The 24,670-nt window shown below is 37.5% G+C and overlaps 1 protein-coding gene across 1 annotated transcript; it reads left to right on the top strand.

The window, feature by feature from the left end:
* Positions 1-24,505, top strand: plxnc1 (plexin C1). The gene is made up of 31 exons (XM_072672514.1): positions 1-1,227; positions 1,415-1,543; positions 1,934-2,068; positions 2,414-2,514; positions 3,553-3,658; positions 3,754-3,904; positions 4,110-4,203; positions 4,411-4,504; positions 4,635-4,670; positions 4,894-5,024; positions 5,125-5,301; positions 6,333-6,432; positions 6,515-6,685; positions 7,062-7,223; positions 7,328-7,427; positions 7,548-7,649; positions 7,764-7,867; positions 8,273-8,314; positions 8,988-9,112; positions 9,238-9,436; positions 9,996-10,148; positions 12,455-12,623; positions 13,640-13,740; positions 15,216-15,291; positions 18,882-18,916; positions 20,491-20,586; positions 21,082-21,245; positions 22,119-22,269; positions 22,364-22,504; positions 22,664-22,738; positions 23,914-24,505. The coding sequence occupies exons 1-31, from the start codon at positions 289-291 to the stop codon at positions 24,016-24,018; spliced, it is 4,464 nt and encodes a 1,487-aa protein (XP_072528615.1). The 5' UTR covers positions 1-288; the 3' UTR covers positions 24,019-24,505.
* The last annotated feature ends 165 nt before the right edge of the window (positions 24,506-24,670 follow it).

Here is a 24,670-nt window from a genome sequence, read left to right as displayed (position 1 = left end):
TGCCTGAGACTTATTTGATTATCTAGAATAATCTGGATTCTCCCGATATGATACCGAATGTGGAACAACGCTTAACCACCATCATCATGTTCAATGAAGATCCCACACTTCAACAGTTGCACACTTTAATCTGCTGAGGACTGAAGATATGCTGCAAACCCAGATAACACGGAAGTCCTCACCTCGATCCACTTTCAGCAAAGACGGGTTTGATGATGTGATCATCTTCTCTCAGCTGCACACCCGGAGAAGACGGACACTCTGCGTTTGAGACTCCGCTCAGGCAAAATGAGGACAGTTTTAGTGGGACTCCTTCTTCTGTTGTTTAGAAGTGGTGTTTTCTCTTTAATGGAGCAGAGCGTTAATGGAGATATCAGGAACTTTGTTGTTGGAAACGGGAAAGTGTTCGTTGTGACCGACTCTCAGCTCCTCCAGATGAAGCACGATCTAGTAGTGGAGAAACACAAGAACATATCTAACCACACACACCCCAACAGACTTACTGTTTTACTGCCTTTCGACGCGAACAAGACCCTGATCAGCTGTGGGACCTCTGACTGTGGCTACTGTGAAGTTCTCGATCTAGATGATATATCCAGAAGTATCTACAGGGAGGGGGTGTCTGCTGGACCGTCTGTGGAGGAATCATCTGTCGCTTTTCTAGTAGATTTTCATGAACGTAACTCAGAAAATGGTGCATATATACTGGTTGCCAGAGAGAATGAAGCCCAAGTTAAAAAGAAAACTGACCAGACAATCTGTGGATCTGTTGACGATACTGGTGTGACATTGAGGAACACTCTGGATTCCCAGCCAGGAGAAATCTTCTCAAGATCACAAACTGACTCAATAGCCAACATTTCACCAAAAGGAGATGTTGAGTGGGTTGACGGGTTCCAGACATCATCTCCCTCTCACTCGTACCTGCTGGTGAACGTTAACCCTGAAGCAGATGCAGCAGTGATGGTCTTAAGGATGGAGAACAGTCACAGCAAATCAGATATGACCAAATCTCTGAAAGGTGCAGAGTTACAGTGCTGTGATGATGAACCCCGTCGAAAGCTCCTGTCATCTGCTGTTATCTCCTCTGGATCTCCGCTTCTCTGGGTGGGAGTATTCACTGCACAAGCAGAGCTGGAGAACACTGTACTGGCCATTTACGACTTCAGCCAGATCAGAAGCCAAGTGCCTTCACAATTCACCTGTAGTCCAGCGTGCACACCTGAGGTTGGAATATAGATATGTATAGATCTATATACAGTAGATAACAGATATGTGGAACAAATATGAATGATGATTTATAATATGAAGCAGTATCTGCACTGTGTGTCACTTTGTCTTCAGCATTTAGAATCAGATTAAATAGATCAGTACTGGACATTTCTAATGCTCGTGATGTTTTGTGTCTCTGTAGGGGGGAAATGCTGTTCTGGCTCCTCGTGCTGTGGTGTTAAGACACAGCTCAATGACCTCTGTAGCAGCAGAGAAGAAAGGATCCTGGATTGTGATCTACATTGGAACTAATAATGGACAACTGATGAAGGTCTTTCTTTCTGTCTCTTGTCTTGTATCTCTTAGACTTCCCTCTAACATCAGTCAACATAGAACGAAACAATGTTTCTTTGTACTATTTGTTCATAGTAGGATTAATATAATGTAACTACAAACAGGGCATTATTATGTTTATTGTGTGTCTTTAGCATTTCATGGTTTTAAGATCACATCTGGCATAATTGAGAAATGCATATTCCTTAAAATCAGAGTTCCAATGCAGAACCCAGTGTATGTAGAGATTTGCCAAAATCCATTAATACAAATAAATTATTATTTATTTTAGTTGTGTAAATTATTTATCTATATAGGTATTTATGGTTTGACTAGTAACCAGAATCCACTAGCAGATTATCATGATGTCTTTTTTCTGTCTCTGCAGATGGTGCTGGATAAGAATTTTAGATCTGGCTGTGTGACTGTGCTGTACAGATCCGATGATGATAGGATGGTGTTTCCCAGAATGCTTTTTGACCCAGTGGATAATCAGTACATTTACATAGCTTTGAGAAATCAAGTGAGTGATACAAATCTGAGGTCAAGAAAATGGTATTTTGGCACATTGATTGAACTAATTGACCAACTAGTGTTAAATACCTAACAGTGATTGTAAACCAGACATTGGATATAATGTCCAGCTGAGCACCAATAAAAATGCCAGGATTTTAAGGTGCAACTGAAGTTATTTGGCTCCAATTAATATCCTATAGACGTTAGCTCAAAGGTTGGCTTTCAAGCATGACTGCTTTTTGTAAAAACAATGTGTGACAGTCACATAGCCCTCAGGAAATTGATTTATGGCATTAGTATTTAAATTAATGGCATAAATATTTCATGATAAAGAATTTTGTTTGGTTTGTAGATTAGGCGGGTTGCAGTTACCCAGTGTGGTACATACAGCACCTTGAGAGACTGCAGGTCCTCTCAGGACCCTTTTTGTGGCTGGTGTGTGACAACAAGCAAGTAAGTTTCTCATCAATTATTGCATGTCTATCACATTCAACATTGCATGTTTAGTTTATGAATTGCTCTTCTGTAACACATATTGGTGAATCATATGCTGGATCTCACTATAACTTTATTTAGCCATGTTTCATGCAGCCAAACCTTTCTCAGTAAAACAAACTGATACTTATGATGTGGGGCAACATCACAGCTACCGTATAGAGTAGGTTGCAGTGTATCTATTTTGGGACATTAGTTTTGGTGAGAGGTTAGATGAGTCACTGCAGCATGTTTCAAACTCTATGAAAGGCCAGTTATACTTTAATCTCTCTTTGGTGCATTAAATGTTTCAGACCACAAATAACAAGATATACTACAATGCTGGATTTTTTAGGGTAGCAAGATCAAAATCATGACAGTAGCTACATATTTAGCTCTGTCCTTTTAGCAGCTTACTATGTAGTTTCTGAGATCTACTCAAAGGCTACACTATCCAAATGTCTAAATGTTTGTGGACACCCCTTCTAACAAATAAGATAAGATAAGATAATCCTTTATTAGTCCCGCAGTGGGGGTATCTTAAATACATTAAGCTACTTTAAGTTGCACTTGTTGCTGATACAGTATTTAACATGCATCATCATACACAAGGAGGTAAAGACGTGACAGAAAATGGTTACATAGCCTTTCAATTTTAATTTTGTTTTGCAAAACTCTATAATAAAAAAATGAAATTGAGCAGGCAAAATGAGCAAACAATTAGTAGAAAACATACCCCTCCAAAAAGTAGGGAATACATCTCAATATACACTTAGAAAAGAATACCAGATGCTCACTGGCAAGCTTTTCGCTCACAGAATATTCTAGGATCTGAGCATGAACTGAAAGAAAAAGTAAAAAAATAAGTTAATTGTGCTATATTAAATTGGTGCTGTATTTAACTGGTGCTACTAACCTGTAAAACAGCAGATCCCAATGACCAAGACCTGTGGATTTATTTATAACTAAACATTTAGAGTTTTGTGAGCCACGTGTGACTAACGTCTGTCACTATAGGTGCTCCACCAATGCTGAGTGTTCAAGCTCTTCTTGGATCTCCATTCCTGAAGATTCGTTTCAGAAAAAACTGACCACTTTTCTCATAAGTGAAGTCTCCACAGAGGTAAATTACTTTTAGGTAAAAGATGTCATAATTGTAATATTTTATTTTTTATATTTTTTTGACATGTTTGTTCACTATTCTGCTCTCTCATTCAGGTCACTCTAAATCTCCACTTGAATGTGGAGGGCACACATAATCCTAACTTTACATGTACCTTCAAAGCAGGAGCTGAGGATCTGTGCAGCCCAAATGCAGTCTTCCCCAACTGCTCCTGCAGTTTTCTCAGTCAGCGCCTGCCTGCTAATGGTTCGTTTAGGTCATGTTAAAAGTTTGAACTAGTTAACCGAGGGGGGGAGGCAGAATTAACAACAGACATAAAGGAGCCCTTACAAAGATCCATTTTATTAAAATGTCAAAAACACCTACAATAAAACTCCTGTGTTAACTAGTACCACAGTGGAAGAATCAAACCGTGAATAGGTTACCACAGCAATATGTCTTGTCTGTCTAGTCACAGTGACGGTCACTATAGGAAATCAGACAATCACAGAAAACCTGAAACTGAGGAGCTGCCCAGACATCACCGAGACGTCTCCATATGCTAAGTATGACTTGTTTGCAGCTGAGGCCACATAAAGCCTTTAGGGTTTAAATGCTTACTTTGATACAGTGACCATACTTTCACTCAAGTACAATTTCTCAGTGTTTTTCTCACTTATAATAATACTAAAATTATTCAGGAGGTTAAAGTAATCCCATATAATGTGTCCACATAAAACTCTGAATTGGTGTGTGTGTGGTTTTATGTGCAGGTGTGTAGCATGTGTCTCAGCAGGGTGTCATTGGTCCTCAGGTAGTCAGGCATGCAGCTGGGCTCACGGCTCTGTCGACAGTCTCACCTTCAATGTTTGTAAAGTTGTTTATTAAAGTAAAGTTATTTTTTTTAAGTTATCTTTGAGCAAACAAATACTGTTCAAATCCTATTCAACCTTGATGTGAACTGCATTTAGACCATTGTCCACCTCCCTCTCTGTAGGACACGTGTCAAGGATTATCTTCTGGAGAACATGCAGTAAGTGAGCTTACTGCACATTGTGTTAGTGAAAATAAGATCTGTGTCGGGGGAAGTTGAGGGTTTTAAAAAGGAACTGCAGATGAAAGAAACGTTGTGTAAAGAGATCTGGGTTTTTTCAATTATGTATTAACATGTGCCATTAAATGCATCATAAAAATAGTTAAAATAGGTTGGTTTTATAACCAGTATTAAATGTATCTTCTCTTCATCTCTTTATTAGCCACAGATCCTCTCTCTGGAGCCCAATGAAGTCTCCTTTCATGGCAGAAACAATGCTGTGATGAAAGGCAAAAACCTAAGACTAGTTGAGAAAATTCGCTTCCAAGGGTCCGCAGAGTGCACTACCAAGGAGTAAGTGTCACTAAAAGTATATGTAGTGTGTGTGTATGTACATGATTATGTACAGGATATTTTGTATGTCTATTTTGTAAATCTGCTGTTTCATTATCAGGACTCCAGTGACTGAGCGCTCCAGTGACACTCTGAAGTTCAATATTCCAAGTGGAAATAAAGGAAGCACAAGGGTGTGTGTGGTTACTGCAGACGGCCATTGTCACAGCAACACCATCATCACATATGGCTCCCAGCCCACCTGTACTGGACTGCAGCCTTCAGTCACCTGGGCCAGGTACAGTACAGAGAAAGACACTTACACTCTTTGGGTAGAAACTTTGATTTGATAATAAAAGCATCAGTATTCAGAAAAAAATACATTTAGTTTGATCAATTAGTCATATGTGGATGTTGCCAGAACTGCTTTTTCATTTTAGAAACTAAGTATTGGACACATTTTCACAACTTCATCTAAACTATGAATTTTAAAATGATCGTCTTATCTGCATGCATCCATGTAAATACGAGAAAAGGAAAGGGCTCGAGTCAAAGGTTGGGTATTCTTGTGATGTGTGATTCTAAAATTGGCCTGTGTGTGTCCCACACAGGATCAAGGCATGATTAGTCCATGCCTGTCCTTAATATTTTCTCTAAACAAAGACCTTTGGTTGTTACAGCCATTCTTTCCAAAATGCATCAATGTTTGTTTTAATGTTTCTTTAAAAAACCTTTGACATTTAATTTTATGCTGAGAATGCAATAAATGTATATGTAATTTAATGACTTTTCCATAAAGGTCTAATTTATGCAGATGTTGCAGCACAGTAAAACAGATTGTATCTGTTAAGTCTACCTGAAGGTCTTTTGCAATTAAATGAAGGATTTTAAAGGACTTGCCATTCTAGCAGTCTTATGAGCGGCTCTCTCAAAAAAGTTTTTTGGCCTTCCTGATCTCAGCTTGATCTCCACCATTCCTGTAAAGATGCAAGGTTTGAGAAGTTTATAGAGCTTGTAAACATTTGTATTGGCCAGAGCCAGGGCCAGGGCTTTTCCTGACAATGACTGTGACTGTGATACCTCAATGTGATAACTAAATTCATCTTCTACTGACTGTACCCTGAACGTTAGTATGAGATAAAAGTACGCCCACAGTATTCACATATTTCACACTCTAGTCCTAAATAGTCATAGTTGTAAGTATTTAACGTATAACATTAAAATATGTTTCCTTTAAAATAAACATCATATTACTCACAAAATATTTACATCAGTTAGATCATACCCATCAAAGCCTTCACTGATTAAGTGTTTAATATTTTTATTCAGTGGCGGGAGGAAAATCCAATTGTGTGGGGACAATTTGAAGTATGTGGATACAGTTATTGTTTCTCCCAAAGTGATCACCCCAGTGTTCTTCTTAAACAAGGTATGAAAATGTGTTTATCTATCAGAATGAGTGCAGCAAGCCTTTTTAACAATGAGAAACATTGTATTTTACTTTCTCATAGACATTTTGGTTCCACACTCATGGTCTGAGAGAATACAAGGACTCATTCAATGTCTCTCTCAGAGTGGGAAACAAAACAGTGGACTGTGTAGACAAACTTTCTTACCTCCCAGATCCAGAATTCATCACCTTTTCTACCTTTGGCACAGGTGTCAAACATGTCACCATACAGGTAAAGCAACATTTATGGGTGTTATTTCAGATGTATAGTCTAAGCTTTTTTGCTGTGTAATTGTAAATTTGGAGTACTGGAGAAAGATCTTTCTTGCATTATTGCATGTACATGTATGATTATATGCATGATTATACTCTTAGAAGGCTTGAGAAGTAACTGATGATAATAAACCAGTACGATAAACCTGTGGTACAGCACTTACTTTACATACAGTAATATTTCGGTTTGGGGATCTTGTGTACTTCTAATTTTGCAAGTCACCGCCTTTATATAACTTAATATACATGTTTTTGTCATCTTATATATCATCTTATATATTACAATTTTTGTCATCTTACTTTCTTTCTCTCATGCCTTGCTATTCCCCCTCTAGAAAAAGACAGACATGTTGAATATTAGTATTGCAGATGTAAAGGTTTGGGGTTTGTCTGGAGAGAAATTACATGAGTGTAAAATAAAGGAGATTACACCCACTGCTGTCATCTGTATGATTTTGGGCGAGAAGGAAGATGTAATGAGTGTGGACTCAGTTAAGGTACAACAGATTCAGTATATAATCTACCACATGTTGTAATGTCTTTATTGATTCATGGACGCCTCAAATGGATTTCAGATCATCTAATTTTTTCTGTTTTTCAGGTTGAAGTTGGAGAATTTAAAACAGATGTACATGTGAATGAATCAAATTATATCTATATACTTGTCGCACTAATTATTTTGATTCTTCTTGGTTCTCTTGGTGAGTATTAAATTGTTTGGGGTTGTATTTTTTTTTTACTTTTCTTTATGGTAACTGCAACATCTTAGTTGACATCTGTTAATAGTATGTGTCATTGCCCGTGCGTATACCTTTGTGTAGTTGGAGTTCTGATCCATCGCAAGAGCCAGCGACAAATGAGTGCACGAATGAATGAACGTCTGGAACTTCTTGAAAGTAAAATTAGAAATGATATCAGACAAGGTCAGTCTCAGAGGACAGCCAATATGAAAGATGAGTTGTGTGTACATACATTTTTAAATTCACTTGAATTCCCATTAAAATGCACTTTATTTTTGCTTTTTTTGTTGTATACAGGGTTTGTAGATTTGCAAACTGAAAAGTTAGACCTAATCGAAAATGTTGCCGCCATTCCTTTCCTGGACTATAAACATTTTGCTTTGAAAATATTCTTTCCTGAGGTTTGTGAACATCTTTCTCTCTGTTAGTGTATATGAGCTAGTGTATGTTTTTGTTAGCACTGGCAGTGTATTTTTGTGGCCAATTTAGAAGTCCTTGTAGCCAAACAGGCCAAACCCAAACTCACTGTGTGGGTTAAATGAAGACACATTTCAATGTATGTTCTATTAGATAAAGTTGCAACATAAGTAACATTACTTAGTTTGTACACAAGCATTCAAGTGTAGTGAGAGTTAATTATCCAGCTCACTTTATATACATCACAAATTGCAATACACATTGGCCAAAATAATCCCAACAATTTCACAAATTGCTCATTAAATGTTTGGAGCAGAAATCTGCAGTTTCTGATTCTGTGCATTCTTAGCTTCTGTGAATTATTCTGTTTTATTCTGCTGTGTCTTTAGGGAGGACCTTTAGCAGCCATGATGATCAAAGACATTGGTCAGGTGAGATACTTTAATTCAGTAATGAAAATAAAGCTAAACTAATGCAGGTCACACTAATGAATATGATTTATTGTTGTTTAGACTTATGAGTTACAATATAATTCTGAACTAAACCACCACAAGCTACAGCTATAGTTGGGTGGTACAATTCAACCAGAATGTTATTGATGCTGAGAATGAATGAAACTGAAAAGTGAAAGTAGTTTTAACACATACACCCACAGTATCAAGAATGTTTTTTTACTTTCTCCATTTTAACAGGTTTCAGTATTTTACAGAATCTGCAAGCTGGCTGAATCCTTTCATGCATTCTTAGAGCTCAAAATTTCAAATAACATTAAAGTAGAGTTTGTTTATTCTTCTCCACTGTTCGAATTAAATGATTGGTCAAACCACATATCTGTTAAATTATAGCACATGCTTTTTTCAGAATTATTGACTATGGTAAAAATTAACAAACTAGTTCACAAAAGCAAAAGACAAGAAATCATTATGAAATTATTAAAATGATTGTTACATAGTACTTTTGAATAGTACTTTTTTCAGACAGGCCTATCAAAGCTTTAGTAATTTGAAAAATTACTCTCTATTTAATGTTTCAGTGTTTTGTAGCAATGAATGTGAGGTGTTATATAACCTCAGGATGTGTGCTCTGTGGTGGTGTTCTGATCAGGTTACAGTGACAATGGAAGTGGACGAAAAATGCCAAGCTTTTTCTGCACTGATCCGAGATCAGATGTTTCTCACCTGTTTTGTCCATGCCCTGGAGGAGCAGAAAAACTTCAGCATAAAGGACAAGTGAGTCTTCAGACCACAGACAGTTTCACCGAAAACCAAGATCAGTTGTGTTTAGCTTGAAAGTTTGGTGATTCTACTTTGACTGTTGACTTGTGTGAAGACCTGTGTCGCCTACTGATTCTCAGGTGCATGGTGGCATCTCTGCTGACTGTAGCCCTGCATGGTGACCTTCCATATCTGACTCAGCTGATGGAGGACCTACTCCAAAGTCTGATGGATCAGCCCAGCAATGCTCAGCCCAAACTCCTGCTGCGCCGTACAGAGTCCATTGTTGAAAAACTTCTCACCAACTGGATGTCCATCTGCCTCTATGGCTTTCTCAGGGTCAGTCTGTCTTTTCAGCTAATCACCAATTGTATTCACCCAGTCACCATTTAGCCATGTACTCTACAGCTACATCTGTTAATGTATTGAGTAACCCAAGGTTCCAATGAGTTCAATATAAAACAATCTTTTCAACATCTTAAGCAAAGGTAGTGCATTATTTAAGTTTTATACAATTTTAGAGTTAAATGTTTGGCCATGCTTTAGATCAGACATGCTTTAGACTTGTGTCACAACCAGTTGCATGCAGAACATTTAACTGGTAAAGGGAAGAATGCATTTAGTTAAACATCCGGATAATGATCCAAGACACATCTTAAAATCCACAATGACTCAAGCTAAAGGTTTTACCATTGCCCTCGCAGTCCCCTTTATGCCTTTGTAATAAAAAAATAAAAAAGTAATTTTTTACTCATTTGTCTATCCACAGTTATTTTGACCAGGGCAGCCAAACATTTGCATGCCACTGTATCCATTGTGATAGAAATGATTGCAGATCAATCTTTTGACATTAGGTAAAAAACATCAACACATCTTTATTTGTGTGTTCCCCTCATAGGAGTCAGTTGGACAGCCTCTGTTCTTGCTGGTGTCTGCTTTGACCCAGCAGATTTCTAAAGGGCCAGTGGATGCAGTGACTGAGAAAGCTCTGTATACTCTAAATGAAGACTGGCTGCTGTGGCAGGCTCAAGACTTCAACTTTAACCCACTGGTTTGTACCTTCTCTTCTCTTGTTAATACACTGTGAAATACACTGGCAGTCAAAAAGGTTTGCTCATGTGCATGTATGTTGTCCACTGATCAATTAGACCAGTTGTTAATGAGGTATAATTTAAAACCCAATCTTGTAGATTGAGTTTGGCAAATGTATGAAGTAATAGCAGTTCCTTGAAATAATGTTAAACAGTTTTAGGAAAGTGTGGCAAAGCAGTGTGAGATTGTCTTCAACTCTAAAGAAGCTACAGAATGCTGATGAACACCACATGGTTAAAGGAGTTACTCAAAAGATACTGACACAGCAGAAATGACATCAAAATAGGAAATACAGAGTTTTTAGTTTTTAGTGTTTATCCAGCATGTTACAGGTCATGTAGTATTAAAGACAAGCTCACATGTTTTTAATACTTTGTTATATGCTTTATTAAAATATTAAAGGAAATTATTCTTACTCATTTTCACTGCTGCTTACAGCAGGTTTCCAACAAGATCTCGAGTTGTAACCCATGGTTGAATGTCACTTAATGAACTCTGTGGCACCTTCCCTTATCTTGTTAAAATGTCTGCCATTTATTGTAGTTGTTCTGCTTTTAGTGACACAGACACATTAGAAACACCAGGTATGACATACATGCACATGAGCAATTGGTTTCTACAGTGTATTTCATTTTTTAGACTGTCTCTAACATTTGAACATTAAACACAGGGAGTTTTTACATCATTGTACAACATATGTCTTCACATATATAAATAACAGTACATAAAAACAGCTCCTGTATATTACAATGTCCTGACCATCTACTTACCCCCCCCCACCCCCCCCCACCCCTAGAACATCTCTTCAATCTTTTAAATCTCTTTAAATCTTTATCATCTTTCTACTTCATCTTCCTAGGAGATGTCTCTCATTACAAGATGGCTCTATCAGAGCACTCTGTAAAATGGCTGAACATGTGGATGTATTTCTAAACAGCACTTGTGTAATGCGTACATCAGTTTCCTGTGTAAGAAACCTTTCTCAACTGCCATCCAGGCCTCTTCTTACAGGAAGGACCGAGACACACCATAAATAGCATTCCAAGTTGTCACATATTCAGTTGCTGGGTTCATTTCCCATAAAGCATTTTCCAGAACAGAACAGTATGCATTACACTTTCGTAATTAAGATAAATGATGAATTTTTAGAACATTGTGAGTAACTGTGTACTTTCCACATGTTTCTGTTCATTTAACGTATTCACAATATTCAGACAAAAATCTCCCATAGAACAACCAGTGTGGGACCGAGATTATGTAGTTATTTTAGTTGTAAGATGGTTGGAAGTTTACATATAGTCATCATGGACACAGATGTCATGACAATTTTGGGCTTTCAGTTTTCAGATTTCTTTGGGGAACAAGTTTTAATTAGGTTTTCTCTTTTGAGAGGCATTCTGAAATCGGCACAGGGTATAAATTTGACACACAGGGTCAAAATTTATTCAGAGGCACTGAACATTCCAAAATGTATTTTAACTTGCTAAGGCCTCATTACTTCCTGTTTGTTCTTCTTGAGAAAGAAGTCACAGTCCTAAGTTAAGCACTTTTAAACTTTATTAATGTTTGCAGCTGACCATATGGACAAAGAAATAGCCTTCTGTAGGAAAGTTCTATTTCAACTTCAGACAGTTCAGAGTTGTTTGACCACATTGCCCAGAAATATGGTTTTGAGAAATAAAGGTGAGACCTTCAATAATAGCAACTGTTGAGCAATGTGTGTTAGATTCATGCGCTGGAGCTGAATGGAGTGGATGAAATAGTGAAGAAGGAGAACTGCCTCAAAATTCTTCAGCATTATATCAAAGCATCAACTTGACAGTTGAAACACAGTTGGGTGTTGCAACAGGACAGTGACCTCAAACACACACCACAGTTGGTTGTGGAATGGATAAAGCAGACATTAAGCTGTCAGAATGGCCTACAGAGAAAGTGCCAGAAAACTGTCATATTTCAATTAACTTTACCAATTGTAGCAAGAAAAAAAGTCAAATATGCATCCAGAATTCTGCCAGAAGATTGTTTATGTCTACCACAGCATGTGCATAGTTTAGATTCTGTGTTGATTATAGTAAACCCCCAAAAATGCAAAATTGTGCCCTGCATCCTTGATTTGTCCTCTTAAAGACTAAAATTGTTCAAAGACGTTGCTGAAAGCCCAACATTCATGTCTTTTATGTATGTAACTTCTGACTACAAGTGTAAACACTGTATTTGTAATGATAGACTACTGATCCACTTCCCATTTTTTACCTATGTCTTCAGAAGCTGAATGTGCTATTTGCTGTGGGGACGGAAGGAGAAGTCAGTGAACCACTAGAGGTCAACGCACTGACCTGTGATACCATAGAGCAGGTGAAAGAGAAGATCCTGCAGACATTCCAGCGCAAGTTTGGCTTTCCATATACACAGCAACTGAGAGAGATTGATATAGGTGAGTATGTTTACCTGTCAGTTTACTCACTTTGCAAATTGATGAGAAAGCATTATAAATCTCTTTTGAAGGATGACATAGAATGTTACATCCTACATCCTACATCCAATGTTACTGGACTAAAATATTGCTTTAGTACTATACTTTTTTTTACACCTCCAGGTCATTTTGTTGGCAATAATTGCAACAGTAATAGCAGTGTTGTCAGAATAGTACTGCAGTTAACCATTGTATTACAATTAGACTTCTGAGTGTGACAACAATGTATACACAACTGTGATAATACACATAACATGCCTTTAACAAGCATTATCTAAATGTAGATGCTTATCTAAGCATAGTTGCCCTGAGATTTGTGAACACTACTCTTTAACAGACAGATCACACAGGCTATTGTTAGATGCTCTGAACACATTATTTGATGAGACCAGCCTTCATTTATTTAATTTCCAGTCAACATGGCAATTAAGTACAAGTACATGGTTTTTGATGAGTTACACAATAATAACAATTAGGGTAATCAACTTATATAAGGAATGCCAAAGAAAAATAAGTTAAAGCTGAGGAGCAGCTACAGTCAGATTATCTAAAAGAGGCTCTTTGTTGTACCCATTTTGGGAAAACTGTTTAAAATTAAAAACCTAAACCACATCCTAAATGTAAGCATCCTGCTGTTTATTAACCACCCGTGTCTTGCCTATGAGAACTGAATTTGCATATTAGTTAGTGTTGGATTTAAATTCAAAACATGTTCCATGGCACTGCTAGAAATGGTTTCTTGGAGGACAAACCAAACAAGGCAGGGTTAAGAACAGTAAGTGCACATTAAAAATAACTATATAATAAAATAACAAATAAAATGTAAAAAAATAAATAACTTAATGGCTGTATTGCCTGGAAAAAAAAGATTTTATGGTCTCTAAATTTTGCATAGTACATCATCATAGGTTATATCTGTAAATCAACTGAGACTGTATTACCTTAAGCCTTACATGTTCTTTTTTGTCCACTGAAAGAATATGAGAAAGAGGGAAGTTACATGCCCTTAGAGGAAGTTGATTCCAGTTCAGAGGTTCAGGGGGATGTGACTATGCTGAACACACTCATGCATTATCAAGTAAGTGTCTCTTATGCTCAGGAAACTCACTAATCTACAGTGCCATTCAAAAGTTTTTTTTTTACTGTAATTAGCAAAGTCAGCAGAAGATAAACTGATCTCCAACTGAGCTGAACTGATCAGCATGAAGTTAAAGATAAAGCAAGATTTTGTTTTGTACAATTTTAAAAAGAAAAAAGGGGTTCTCTAAGAGATTTGATGTCTCAGACAACATTTACCAAGGTCTCAGCCCGTGTTAAGGCTATGGCTTGTTTACAGTCACCATTAGGAAAAGCCAGGTTATATTGTGACTCCTCAAAACGTATGTCAACAATCAGCAGTCATTGGTTGTTATCAGTATTTTCAGGTTGTTATGTTACATTTTAAATGGTAGAAGTCAAGTTGAGGTCTGGAAGAGCAAGAATACATTCAAAAGAGAACTGCTTGTAGGTATAAAGGCAAATCAAACCCCCTGTGCAATTGAAAAGAAGATTGCAGACTGCAGTAAGATTAAGCAGACTCTAGAGTGGTGATGCACTGTTCTACTGTGCAATGTCACCTACACAAATATATGACCTTCACAGAAGAGTCATCACATAAAAACCCTTCCTGAATCCTTAACACAAAATTCAGAGCCAGGAATCCAAAGAACATCTAAACAAACAAATCTTGTGGACTAAAGAAGTTAAAATAAAAATGTTCTGAGCGCAATGAGCAAAGGTATGTTTGGAGAAAAAAAGATGTAGAATAAACTCTTCAACTGTTAAGCATTTGTGTGGATCCATCATGCTTCGGGATTATGTTGTAGCCAGTGGGACTGGGAACATTTACCCGATATAGGAAAGAATTGATTAAATTGAATATGCTAACAAATTCTGGAAGCAAACATTAGCTGTAAAACACGGAAGAGTCTCCCAGAACTAAAAGCTAAAAAATAGAACTAGAAGCCCAAAAAAGAATGGGCAAAAAAACAAGAATCAAAGACTAAAGATCGGCCCTGCAGGGTTCCCAAACTTTTGCTACAAGTCAGTTTTCTTTTTTGTAACTTTAAACCTGTAAAAGATAAAACATTGTGTATATTAATATTAAAATATTTAAGCAATGTTTCATTTTTGACCTTTAACTTGCTTAGCCACAGTGATCAGGTGATGTTTAAATGTTTGCATGTCACTGTATGCAGAACTTGTGTACAATGAGGAAACCACAAACACCTGCCACTGTATCTGTCATGACTCATTTGTGTGGGCTGTGTTAAGTAGCTCACTTATTTATAATCGCATTGTACAACAATAATCACCTTGATCTCAGTGCTGAATGTAAACCTCGTATGAGGCTTTGAAAAGTAGGGCTTCACATTAGTGTCACAAGACCAGTATTAGTTTAAATACCTCTCACAATTCATTCACAAACTGCTTCATAACAGCAGTATTTTGAACATGCACAGCTTTTGTTTTGTTTTTTGTGAATGCATCGTCAAGGCTTGTTCCTCTCCACAGGTCCCAGATGGAGCTTCCCTTAAAGTTATGACTAAAAAGGTCCATGCCCCTCTCAGTCCCCAAACCAGTGTAAAGGGTGAGTAAAATATTCTTTCCTGACCTGGCTGTTGGAAGCTTTTCACCCAACAGCCAGGCCACATTTTTGTTTAAGCTCTCAGCATCCTTGAGGCCATGCACTGATTATGATCCCGTTCTGACAAAGTCTACTATTAACTACAATTGCATTTGGAAATACCAAAATTGTGGAAATACCAAAAGTGCTTATATATTGATGGCATTACTTATTTTCATTATTAGCTACTTAAGTTTAAATTATGTGATACTACCACGGTATTGTGGTATCAAGTAGCACAGCCATCACATTGTAGCATTATGTCATAGGGAAGTCAAAACTAGTGGGTGGGATTGTGGGATTAAATTGGTGAGAAAAAAACTATAAAACTAGTGCTTGTGCAAACTTTTTTTCATCTCTCGGCTTGTTGATAGTACTAAGTAAAACGTAAGCAAAACATGACATTTGGCCAACCACATCAGGGAAGTTTTATTTTGCAACATAATTTTCTGGGCATCAGTTGGTGGTGCGGCATGGTAGAAAGTACCCGTCACTCAGCGTGTCTGAAAAAACAATGCAATTTTTTTTGCAGCTTGAGCTCATCCACATATGAGCCATGATAACAACTGGTACTCATGTCCGCCACCAACAGACCTGGCTACAACTTCAAAATCTGTCCATAACTCATTTACCAGATAGCCTGCATGCAAAGTTCTGCTTGCGAAGCTTGCTACACAGACCAGGGCCACCAGACCACTTGCGCTAGGCTAAAAGCTAATTTGTCCCGTTCATTCTACTGTCCAAGTTCCTGTCCTCTAGAGAGCAAACTAAGGACTAAGGACTAAGTCCTGCAGAGTACAGAGTGGTAGTTAAGAGACTTTTGCATTTTTGTATTTATGGAAGCATGGCCATTCAGCTGGATGAGCTAGCTTCATTTTGCAGAGACAGAAAAGCCATTCTGTGCAGTAAGACTCAAGGAGGTGGCTTGTGTGTTTCTATAAACACTGAGGACACTGCACTTACTAGGACACTGTACTGTACTAGGACACTGTACTTGTCTTCAGTTATGGTGATTGCAAGTGTTAGATGCTAGCCATTTTGTTGACTTTATACGTCACAGTATGTTACACAACTTTGTACTTTTGTCCTCACAACATGTATTCAGTGTATGGTGTTGGTGCTGCAATCTCCTGTCCGTATAGCGTGCATATTGTTCTTCATGTTTATCATATTTCCTATTTGAGTGAAACTCACAACTTTTCATTTGGCTCCTGGCTTCACCTGTTTGCTTACAGGAAATGTTTTTCTCTTCTTCACTCACCATCAGTGTGAAGCCACCCCCCCCCCCCCCCGCCCCCCCTGGCTACCTTCCCCTATGTGTGCATTTGTAAACTGTTTAGTGTTGTGGCTGCCTGGCTGCTGAGTGTGGCTTCTTGTTGGCTGAATACTATAGTGACCACTCTGAATTAAGTCTGAAAGAGGTCTTCAACTCTGGTCTTTGTAGTCCTTGGTGTCTATGACACTATGTGGCCACTTATTTACTCCAGTGATAACAAAGACTAAACAAAGGCTAGGACTGGAACTGGAATTGGCTTGTCTTAATGTAAAATATTTGATGTATAGTTTAGTATGTTTCTAATACACTCTGTGTATAACAGTAATGCAGTTGTAATAGTATTAAATGTATTTGAATGCTACTGTGTTTCAATGGCACTGTACTGTAAGTGCACTTTAGTGCACTGTAGCATAATGAAGTTTAGCATACTTGAGTCTACTTTTTTCAGTAGGGAAGTGAATCATGCGAATGTGGGATATTGTGCAGAGTTTCTGGTTTGCTGTATTGACCCCGCAGCTAAACTTGCCTACTGATTCTACACTGTTAAAAGCAAATCCTTAATTGCTAATATTTTAGCAAATGAACAACCATGCCTTTCCTTGTCTTTGGATTGGGAAGACATTGTCCAGTTTCCTCCCTGTAGGTAATGCCTAGATGTAGAGGCATTGAGCTGTATTGGGCGGTGACAATCACTTGTACATCTGTGGGATTTTCAGTAGTCAACATCCATACTTCATAGCAGTAACATCATAAACATATATATTTGAGACATGAAGGTAAGTGAAGGAGCTAGTTAGCCGTCTGCGGATGTAGTCAGCGTGCAGTTACCCAGTATACACGCTAGATAAAACAAGCATGAGCATGTGATCTTCATGTGAACTATGAATTCTACATTTCCCCCACTTAAGCCTGTCCACACCTTGTTTGTGGTCAGTAAAGCACTGAGAGAAAATGGCAGCTTCATAGCCACAGTGTTTTCAGAGCCGAGCTCACACGCATTTCTCCTTTTAGATCAGACTGTGAGAACAGACTATGTAGTTTCCTATTGCTTACTCAAAATGATGTGCATGTGTAGTCTTTTGTGTATATATTTTTTTCTAAGGGCATCTAGTGAGTTCTGTGGATCCACACCTAATATGATATCACTCGACCAGACTAGGTTCCAATTATGATGTAGCTTCTTTATACAACCCATTATATAAAACTTTGCCAATGATTCCCATTTCTGCTGACATACAGTTTAATAAGAGCTGTGGCTGTACTAGTGTTCTGTTTTAATTGTGTTGTATTCACTCACACAATGTACATAAAGAGTGTACTTTATTAGCAACATGACACTAATACTGGGTAGGGCCTTTCTTTGCTCTCAAAACAATCTCAGTTCCTTGTAACATGGATTTCACAAGATGATCATCAGTATTTTCTGGAACATTTTCATGCCACAAATTTCCTGTTCTACCCATCCCAAAGGTTCAGATTCAGAACCAGTAACTGAGGAGGCCTCAGATGAACACATCTGGCATGTTCATGAAACCATTTTGACATAACTTTTGCAACAATACTCTAATAGGCTGTGTCCTAAGAAAACATTCTCCCCACCCTTACACTTTTACCACTTTTACTATACTGGACCATCGCCACATAGCATAACTATAAAAATATTAAATATTATAATATAAAATATTTGACTTTTTGACTTTTGTCTATTTTTGTGTGATAGTGATATACATTTTAATCTATATTTGACCAACTGGTAGCATTAATATACTGTATATGTAATACAAGATTGTTATTAATAAAAATATGAAATAAATATGTTATATTTACATATTTATACTTCCAGGTGTACAGAATGAGGAAGTATGAATCTTAACGGCACAGTGAAGTCACACTCTGTCTGTGCAGGCTGTTTGGTGGCTGGGAAAAAAGCATTTATCATATGCTTACTTCTGTATGTAATTTCCCCATGTTAAGTAATGCAGCAGTGTCTGCCCACAAAACAGCAGTCAAGCAAGGTACTGTGGTTTTAGATTTGGTTTGCCAGGGTGTGACCGGATGTTCAAAGTGACACTGGAAAGGAACTATGTGCAAAGACAGCTCACAACCTAATGATGATTGCCGCAGTCTTGCTTGAAAAGGTCTAGGGGGAAACGCTAGTCACATGAACTGCTGGAAGGTTTTACTACAACAAATTCAGCTGTCTGTCATTTCATGCATGAATGGAAGTCTATCTGTTAACATCTTGTTAAGTACTTTCTATTTTTATTTAATGTTACAGATGACCAGAACTTCTCCACAAAGTACTTCCACCTGGTGAGTCATAATGTATTGTTTCTGAAAAACAAAACAAAACAAAAAAAACACATACTGTGTGTGTGTGTGTGTGTATGTGTGTGTTTTTGTACATTGTCAGGACAAAAATGCCCTGTTTTTGTTGGATAACAGATAAACAGGGGAGTTACAATGTCAGAAGCAACGTTTTTTAGGCTACATCTTTTTAAAAATGAAAGGAATATATAAATAAAAAAGATGGTTAGCTATGTCACTGCTAAAGGTCAATATACATATTCAAATAAATACAGACTATTTCATTCAGTACATACATTGGACAAAGGTATTGGGACACCTCCTCATTCATTGGTTCTTCCAAAATCAAGGGTATTACTTTAGAATTTATCCTGCTTTTGCTGGAGTAGCTGTCTCTACTGTCCAGGGAAGGCTTTATACTGGATTTTGAAGCATTGTTGTGAGGATTTCAGGATTTGTCTTCAGCCACAAGAGTGAGATCAGGATGTGGAATGATCACCACCTTACCTTTTCCCTGACTCCCTAACTCATCCCAGAAGTATTGGATAAAGCACCATAATTCCAGGGAACACAGTTCCACTGCTCCACAGCTCAATGCTAAGGGGCTTTATACCCCTCTAGCCCACACTTGGTACTAGGCATGGTGCAGAGTTCATGACTATCTGCTTCAGAGAGTCCCTTCTCTATTGGCACTAGACAATCATCTTTGTCAGCAATGGGTACAATTTAAAGTAGCTGAATTCATTCATTAGAAGGAGTGTCCACAAACATTTGGACATAAAATACACACATACTGTGCTATTGTATACATACATTTCCTAACAAGCACATTTTCCACCCTTTAGCACCTTACACAAGTGTGTTTGAATGTAGAATTAACTGACAGAAATAATTGAGTTTTTATATTTATATAATATTAGATTGGTGTTTGAATGCTGAACATGAGGGGAACTAAAAAAATATCCTAAATTTTGAATTACAATTGTTGTGTACAAATTTAATACATTTGATAAATGTGACTAACAATAAATTAAAACTTGTAGAGTCTAGTTAGCTTAATCTCACTTGCATTTACATGGACCCAGGGGCTTCCATTTGTCATTTACACCTTCAGCAACTTGAGTGACATTTCCCTTTAATCAAACCACATAATATTTGCCTCAACCGTAATTGTAACTAAAACTACTTTTGGGTCATGTACTGAGAACCCACAACCACATGAAGTCTTTGGAATATGAAGAAACAAATGCTGTCTTGATTGGTTTATCAATGATTCTGCCCGTGTACACTGCAACTTTACTCTTTATTAAAACTGGTGCTGTACATCAAAAACAGTACTCACACAGCAATAAAATATTGAGTTAAATATCTTTTTGTAAACCATTGTGTCAACCTTTCATAATAATCCCTTAGCATCAATAACTAGCTTTTCTTTATTGTTATAAATATAATCTAGGCTAATTACTGAAACCAGTTGTGTTGAATTATTATAGTGAAATTATATAATGTCTAGTAGATAAAATCTGTGAAAGTGAATGAACATTGCTTTAATGAGTTGTTGCAATTCTGTGGGCCATCAGATTGACCCAGACATCGACAGAGACGAGAGCAATCACCCAGAGAGGAAGAAATTGAAGCTTAAAGAGATTTACCTCACTAAACTACTCTCAACCAAGGTAGGACTGATGAATGGATGAACTGATGGATTAATGGTAAAGGTACTGAGGAATCTATACACTCCAACATTTTTGTATTTTTCCTATTTTATTACACCTGAGTCAACTCATAAAAGCCAGGAGTACCTTACTTACCTTAGTTGACCAGGTGTCAAGAGTAAAAACACTGTTTCTGTTACACCTTAAATTTTTTTGTAGAGAAACCAAATCAGTAAACAAAAATAATAGAACACCTATGTGTGGTGGAATACACAGTCCTATATAATAATTTAATGACTGTCTAGAATATAAATAGGCTGTTTAAAGAAATTTCAGTATTATTACAATTGTGTTGTCAATTTGAAAACTTCTGGTTTAAATCCTGGTGACCATATGAGTAATGTTTCTCCAGAATTATCTGTTTGCGTTTTTAGGCTCTTTAATGACTTGCTTTTTGTATTCAATCTACTGTTCACTGGTCATCCTCTTATCCACTTATGATTTTATTGAACTCAGGTGGCAGTGCACTCCTTTGTGGAGAACCTCTTTAGGAGTATCTGGGGAATGCCCAACAACAAAGCTCCCTCTGCAGTGAAGTACTTCTTTGATTTCCTGGATGCACAAGCTGAGAAGAAAAAGGTTTCAGATACAGATGTTCTCCACATCTGGAAAACAAACAGGTGCTAAACACAAAAATGCACAAAAGTTTCACTCCAGCACCTATGTAGAAAGCAAACAGAAAATTGTGATTTACAGTGATTTATCAGTCTACTCATGCTTTAGTAGAGCTCAGTAACACTGAGATAAATAACTGATCAGCACAGTGATTTATCAGTCTACTCATGCTTTAGTAGAGCTCAGTAACACTGAGATAAATAACTGATCAGCACAGTGATTTATCAGTCTACTCATGCTTTAGTAGAGCTCAGTAACACTGAGATAAATAACTGATCAGCACAGTGATTTATCAGTCTACTCAGGCTTTAGCAGAGCTGAGTAACACTGAGATAAATAACTGATCAGCACAGTGATTTATCAGTCTTCTCATGCTTTAAAAGGGTTTAGATGCAACAGAATACAAGTATTGTGAATATGTATTCAAAATAGAGAAAAGGCAGTAAATAATTACACTCTTAAATAAGGTTCTATGTAGTACTGAAAAAATGCTGTTTCATTTATTAATGTATTTTTTGTTTTTTTTATTAACGGTTAAAATTACACAACAGTGCTCTCAGTAGTAAACATGTTTGTGAGTTATACTACAATGCGCAACATCTGCTTTTCGTAGTATGATGTTAGACACATCATTATATTGCATTGTCCCTCAATTTATAATTTATAATATAATTAAGTAAAGATAATAAATAAAGTTAAAATTATGTTATGGGCAAATGGCAAATGGCAGGAGCCAGGAGTCTTCTCATATCCAGAACTATGTTTAGAAAACTGCATGGGGAGTCTGTATTTATTCACACATACAAAGCAAAAAATGTTCCTAACTCAGCACTCTTAGCATGGAAAGTTTGATGTGACCACAGTGCTCTTCCCTCCAGCCTTCCACTACGTTTCTGGGTGAACATTCTGAAGAACCCCAACTTTGTGTTTAGTGACCTAGAGAAAACACATCACCTGGATAGTTGCCTGTCTGTCATAGCTCAAGCCTTCATGGACTCGTTCTCCCTCTCTGATCAACAGCTGGGCAAGGTAACCATGGAACAGGTTCCTTAGAGCCCAAAATAAGGCATTATTCTTTGAATAATCTTACCTTTCTCATCTCTTCTATCTTTTGTCCTCACAGAACGCCCCCACCAATAAGCTGCTGTATGCAAAAGACATTCCTCTGTACAAACAGGAAGTAAAGACGTACTACAAGCTTGTGAAGGATCAGCCATCTGTGAGCAGCCAGGAGTTCAAGACATTCTTGCAAGATGAATCAAAGGTCCTGCACACACCAACCACATGAAATAAAATGAAATGTTTGATTGTGTATAAAGTGCTTCTAGTGCCATATTGTGTAATTACAGGCTATCCCTTTTGGCCTTTTGTGTGAAATGAAAGCTAGACTTCTGAAAAACTGTTTTGTTGTTTTGTTCAACAGAAGCATGAAAATGAGTTCAATGAATCTGCTGCCCTTCGTGAGCTGTACAAGTACATGAACCGGTATTTCTCTGAGGTATGAGAACAGCAGGATGAACATTTACATAATCATATTTACACACAATAAGGGGTATTTTGTTGGGCTAACTCATCCCCAACTCACAACACAACTCACTAACTCATCCCAAAAGTTTTGGATGGAGCACCATCATTCCAGAGAACACAGTTCCACAGCTCCACAGCTTAGTGCTGGGGTGCTTTAAGGAGCCAATAGGTTTTGTGTTTATCCACTTTATAGAGTACATTTGCACATTTGTCAGCAATGGGTGCAGCGTAAAGCAGCTAAATGCACTTATTAGAAGGAGTGTCCACAAACATTTGGACAGATATTGTAGTTTTGCTAAAGCCACCCAATATATCTGTCAAAAGACATGCTCTCCATTGTGTTCTTTAATAATCTCTTATCCTCCCAACAACAGTATGTTGGGCATTTTCAGATTTTACCTGATTTTACTTCAGTCTGGGAGGTGCTCCAGTTTGTGCTGTAAAATTCACTATGGTCTGAATGTTAGTGTTGCCAAGCTGCAAATGTCACTGGCAGTGCTAGAACGTGCATCTCACACTTCCTTTTCTCGCTTTGACATGGTGCAGTTTTGAGGTGTGTCATGAGGTTTTGTTGTTCTGCTTTTGGTTGTCTCAAGACTCAACAAATGCAATGCATTGCCAGGAAGATGTTTTTATTTTATTTCATCAGCGTTTACTGTGAAGTTCAAATGTAAAATACTTTTTTTGATGATCCAAGTACCATCAGTTTTCATAGTCCAGCAACAAAGTGAAAGCACAACTGCTTTGCAGTATGTGACCTTAAATATTTTGCTGGTGGTTAGTAGATGAGAATTCTTCACAGTAGGAGTGGCAGTAGCTTTGTGTGCTTAACTTCTCTGCTAAAGTGTCAGAAATTGGTTAATAGTTTGGCTCTCACTATTTTAGACTGGTGATAATGTGGTGTGACATGGGGAGACACTTACATGGGTTAGCAGCCACTTCAAAAAATCACAGTTTAACAAACCAGGCTTAATGTGCAGTTTAAACCTGGCAGCAAACCTTTTCCTTAGTTAAGGGGTGTGAGGAATGTAAGCCTGGACTGACTGGTAGCTCCTGGGTATTTAAACAGTTTTAAACTCTAAAAACCTCACACTTGTGACCAGTTCATTTTAATTCTGCCTTATCCGTGGTTTCCTTTTTGTGCAGATCATTCAAAAACTGGATCAGAAGGAAGCCAGTTCTAAACTGAAAGAGGAAATGCATCGGGTTAAGGACCTTTTTGAAGACATGAAAAGAAGTGCATGGACCTGAGCTTTGATCATGGAGTCTGGATTTTGACAAAGACAAAATAGAACACCACTGCCTTCATTTTTACCTGTCTGCTCCTGTCCTCTGCCTGACAGCCAGAATGTTAAGAGTAGTGAAAAGACTTGGGCGGGTCCTGAATGTGCACTTGTGTTTTACTACACAGAACTACAACCACAACCTGACTGCAGCACTGTGGAATGCTCTGTAGAAGTAATGTAATTGCAAACTCTACATTAATAAGAAATTTAATGCTGACGTACGTCCAACTCTAAGTATCCAAATCCAAAATGTTACAACCGCTACATTTAACAGAGCTTGCTCCATGTCTGTATAAAAGGCAAATGTTATCATTATTATAATGCATTATACTAACATAAGCTATCCTGTTGCCCTTAAACCTATTCTCTATTGTGCCTTTAATGGAATCTTTACAAGCCTGTACAGCTCTATGAAATAATTTATAAATAAATAGTCAGTGACTTTACCATAATGTGCTATGTAGGATATGTATTGCTCGTCTCTAACACACTAATGCTTTAGGTAATTACAGGCCTACATACAGGCCTATTGTATTAGGATTTGTAACAGGAAAAAATAAATACCTTTAAATAAATTTATATAGGTGTGGAACTGCAGAGGTGCTAGCTGCATGTGG

This window comes from Salminus brasiliensis, chromosome 2 (genome assembly GCF_030463535.1).
Source record: "Salminus brasiliensis chromosome 2, fSalBra1.hap2, whole genome shotgun sequence".
Classification (NCBI taxonomy): domain Eukaryota; kingdom Metazoa; phylum Chordata; class Actinopteri; order Characiformes; family Bryconidae; genus Salminus; species Salminus brasiliensis.
The sequence above is the reverse complement of the archived record's forward strand: the minus strand, read 5'-3'. Positions and strand labels throughout refer to the sequence as shown.

What these genes read in the sequence shown, in the direction of transcription:
- plxnc1 (XM_072672514.1), top strand. Translation starts at nt 289, where the DNA reads ATGAGGACAGTTTTAGTGGGACTCCTTCTTCTGTTGTTTAGAAGTGGT. An exon ending in TCAGCGCCTGCCTGCTAATG is followed by an intron (nt 3,905 to 4,109) that starts GTTCGTTTAGGT and finishes TTGTCTGTCTAG; the next exon opens with TCACAGTGACGGTCACTATA. An exon ending in TGAAAATATTCTTTCCTGAG is followed by an intron (nt 7,868 to 8,272) that starts GTTTGTGAACAT and finishes CTGTGTCTTTAG; the next exon opens with GGAGGACCTTTAGCAGCCAT.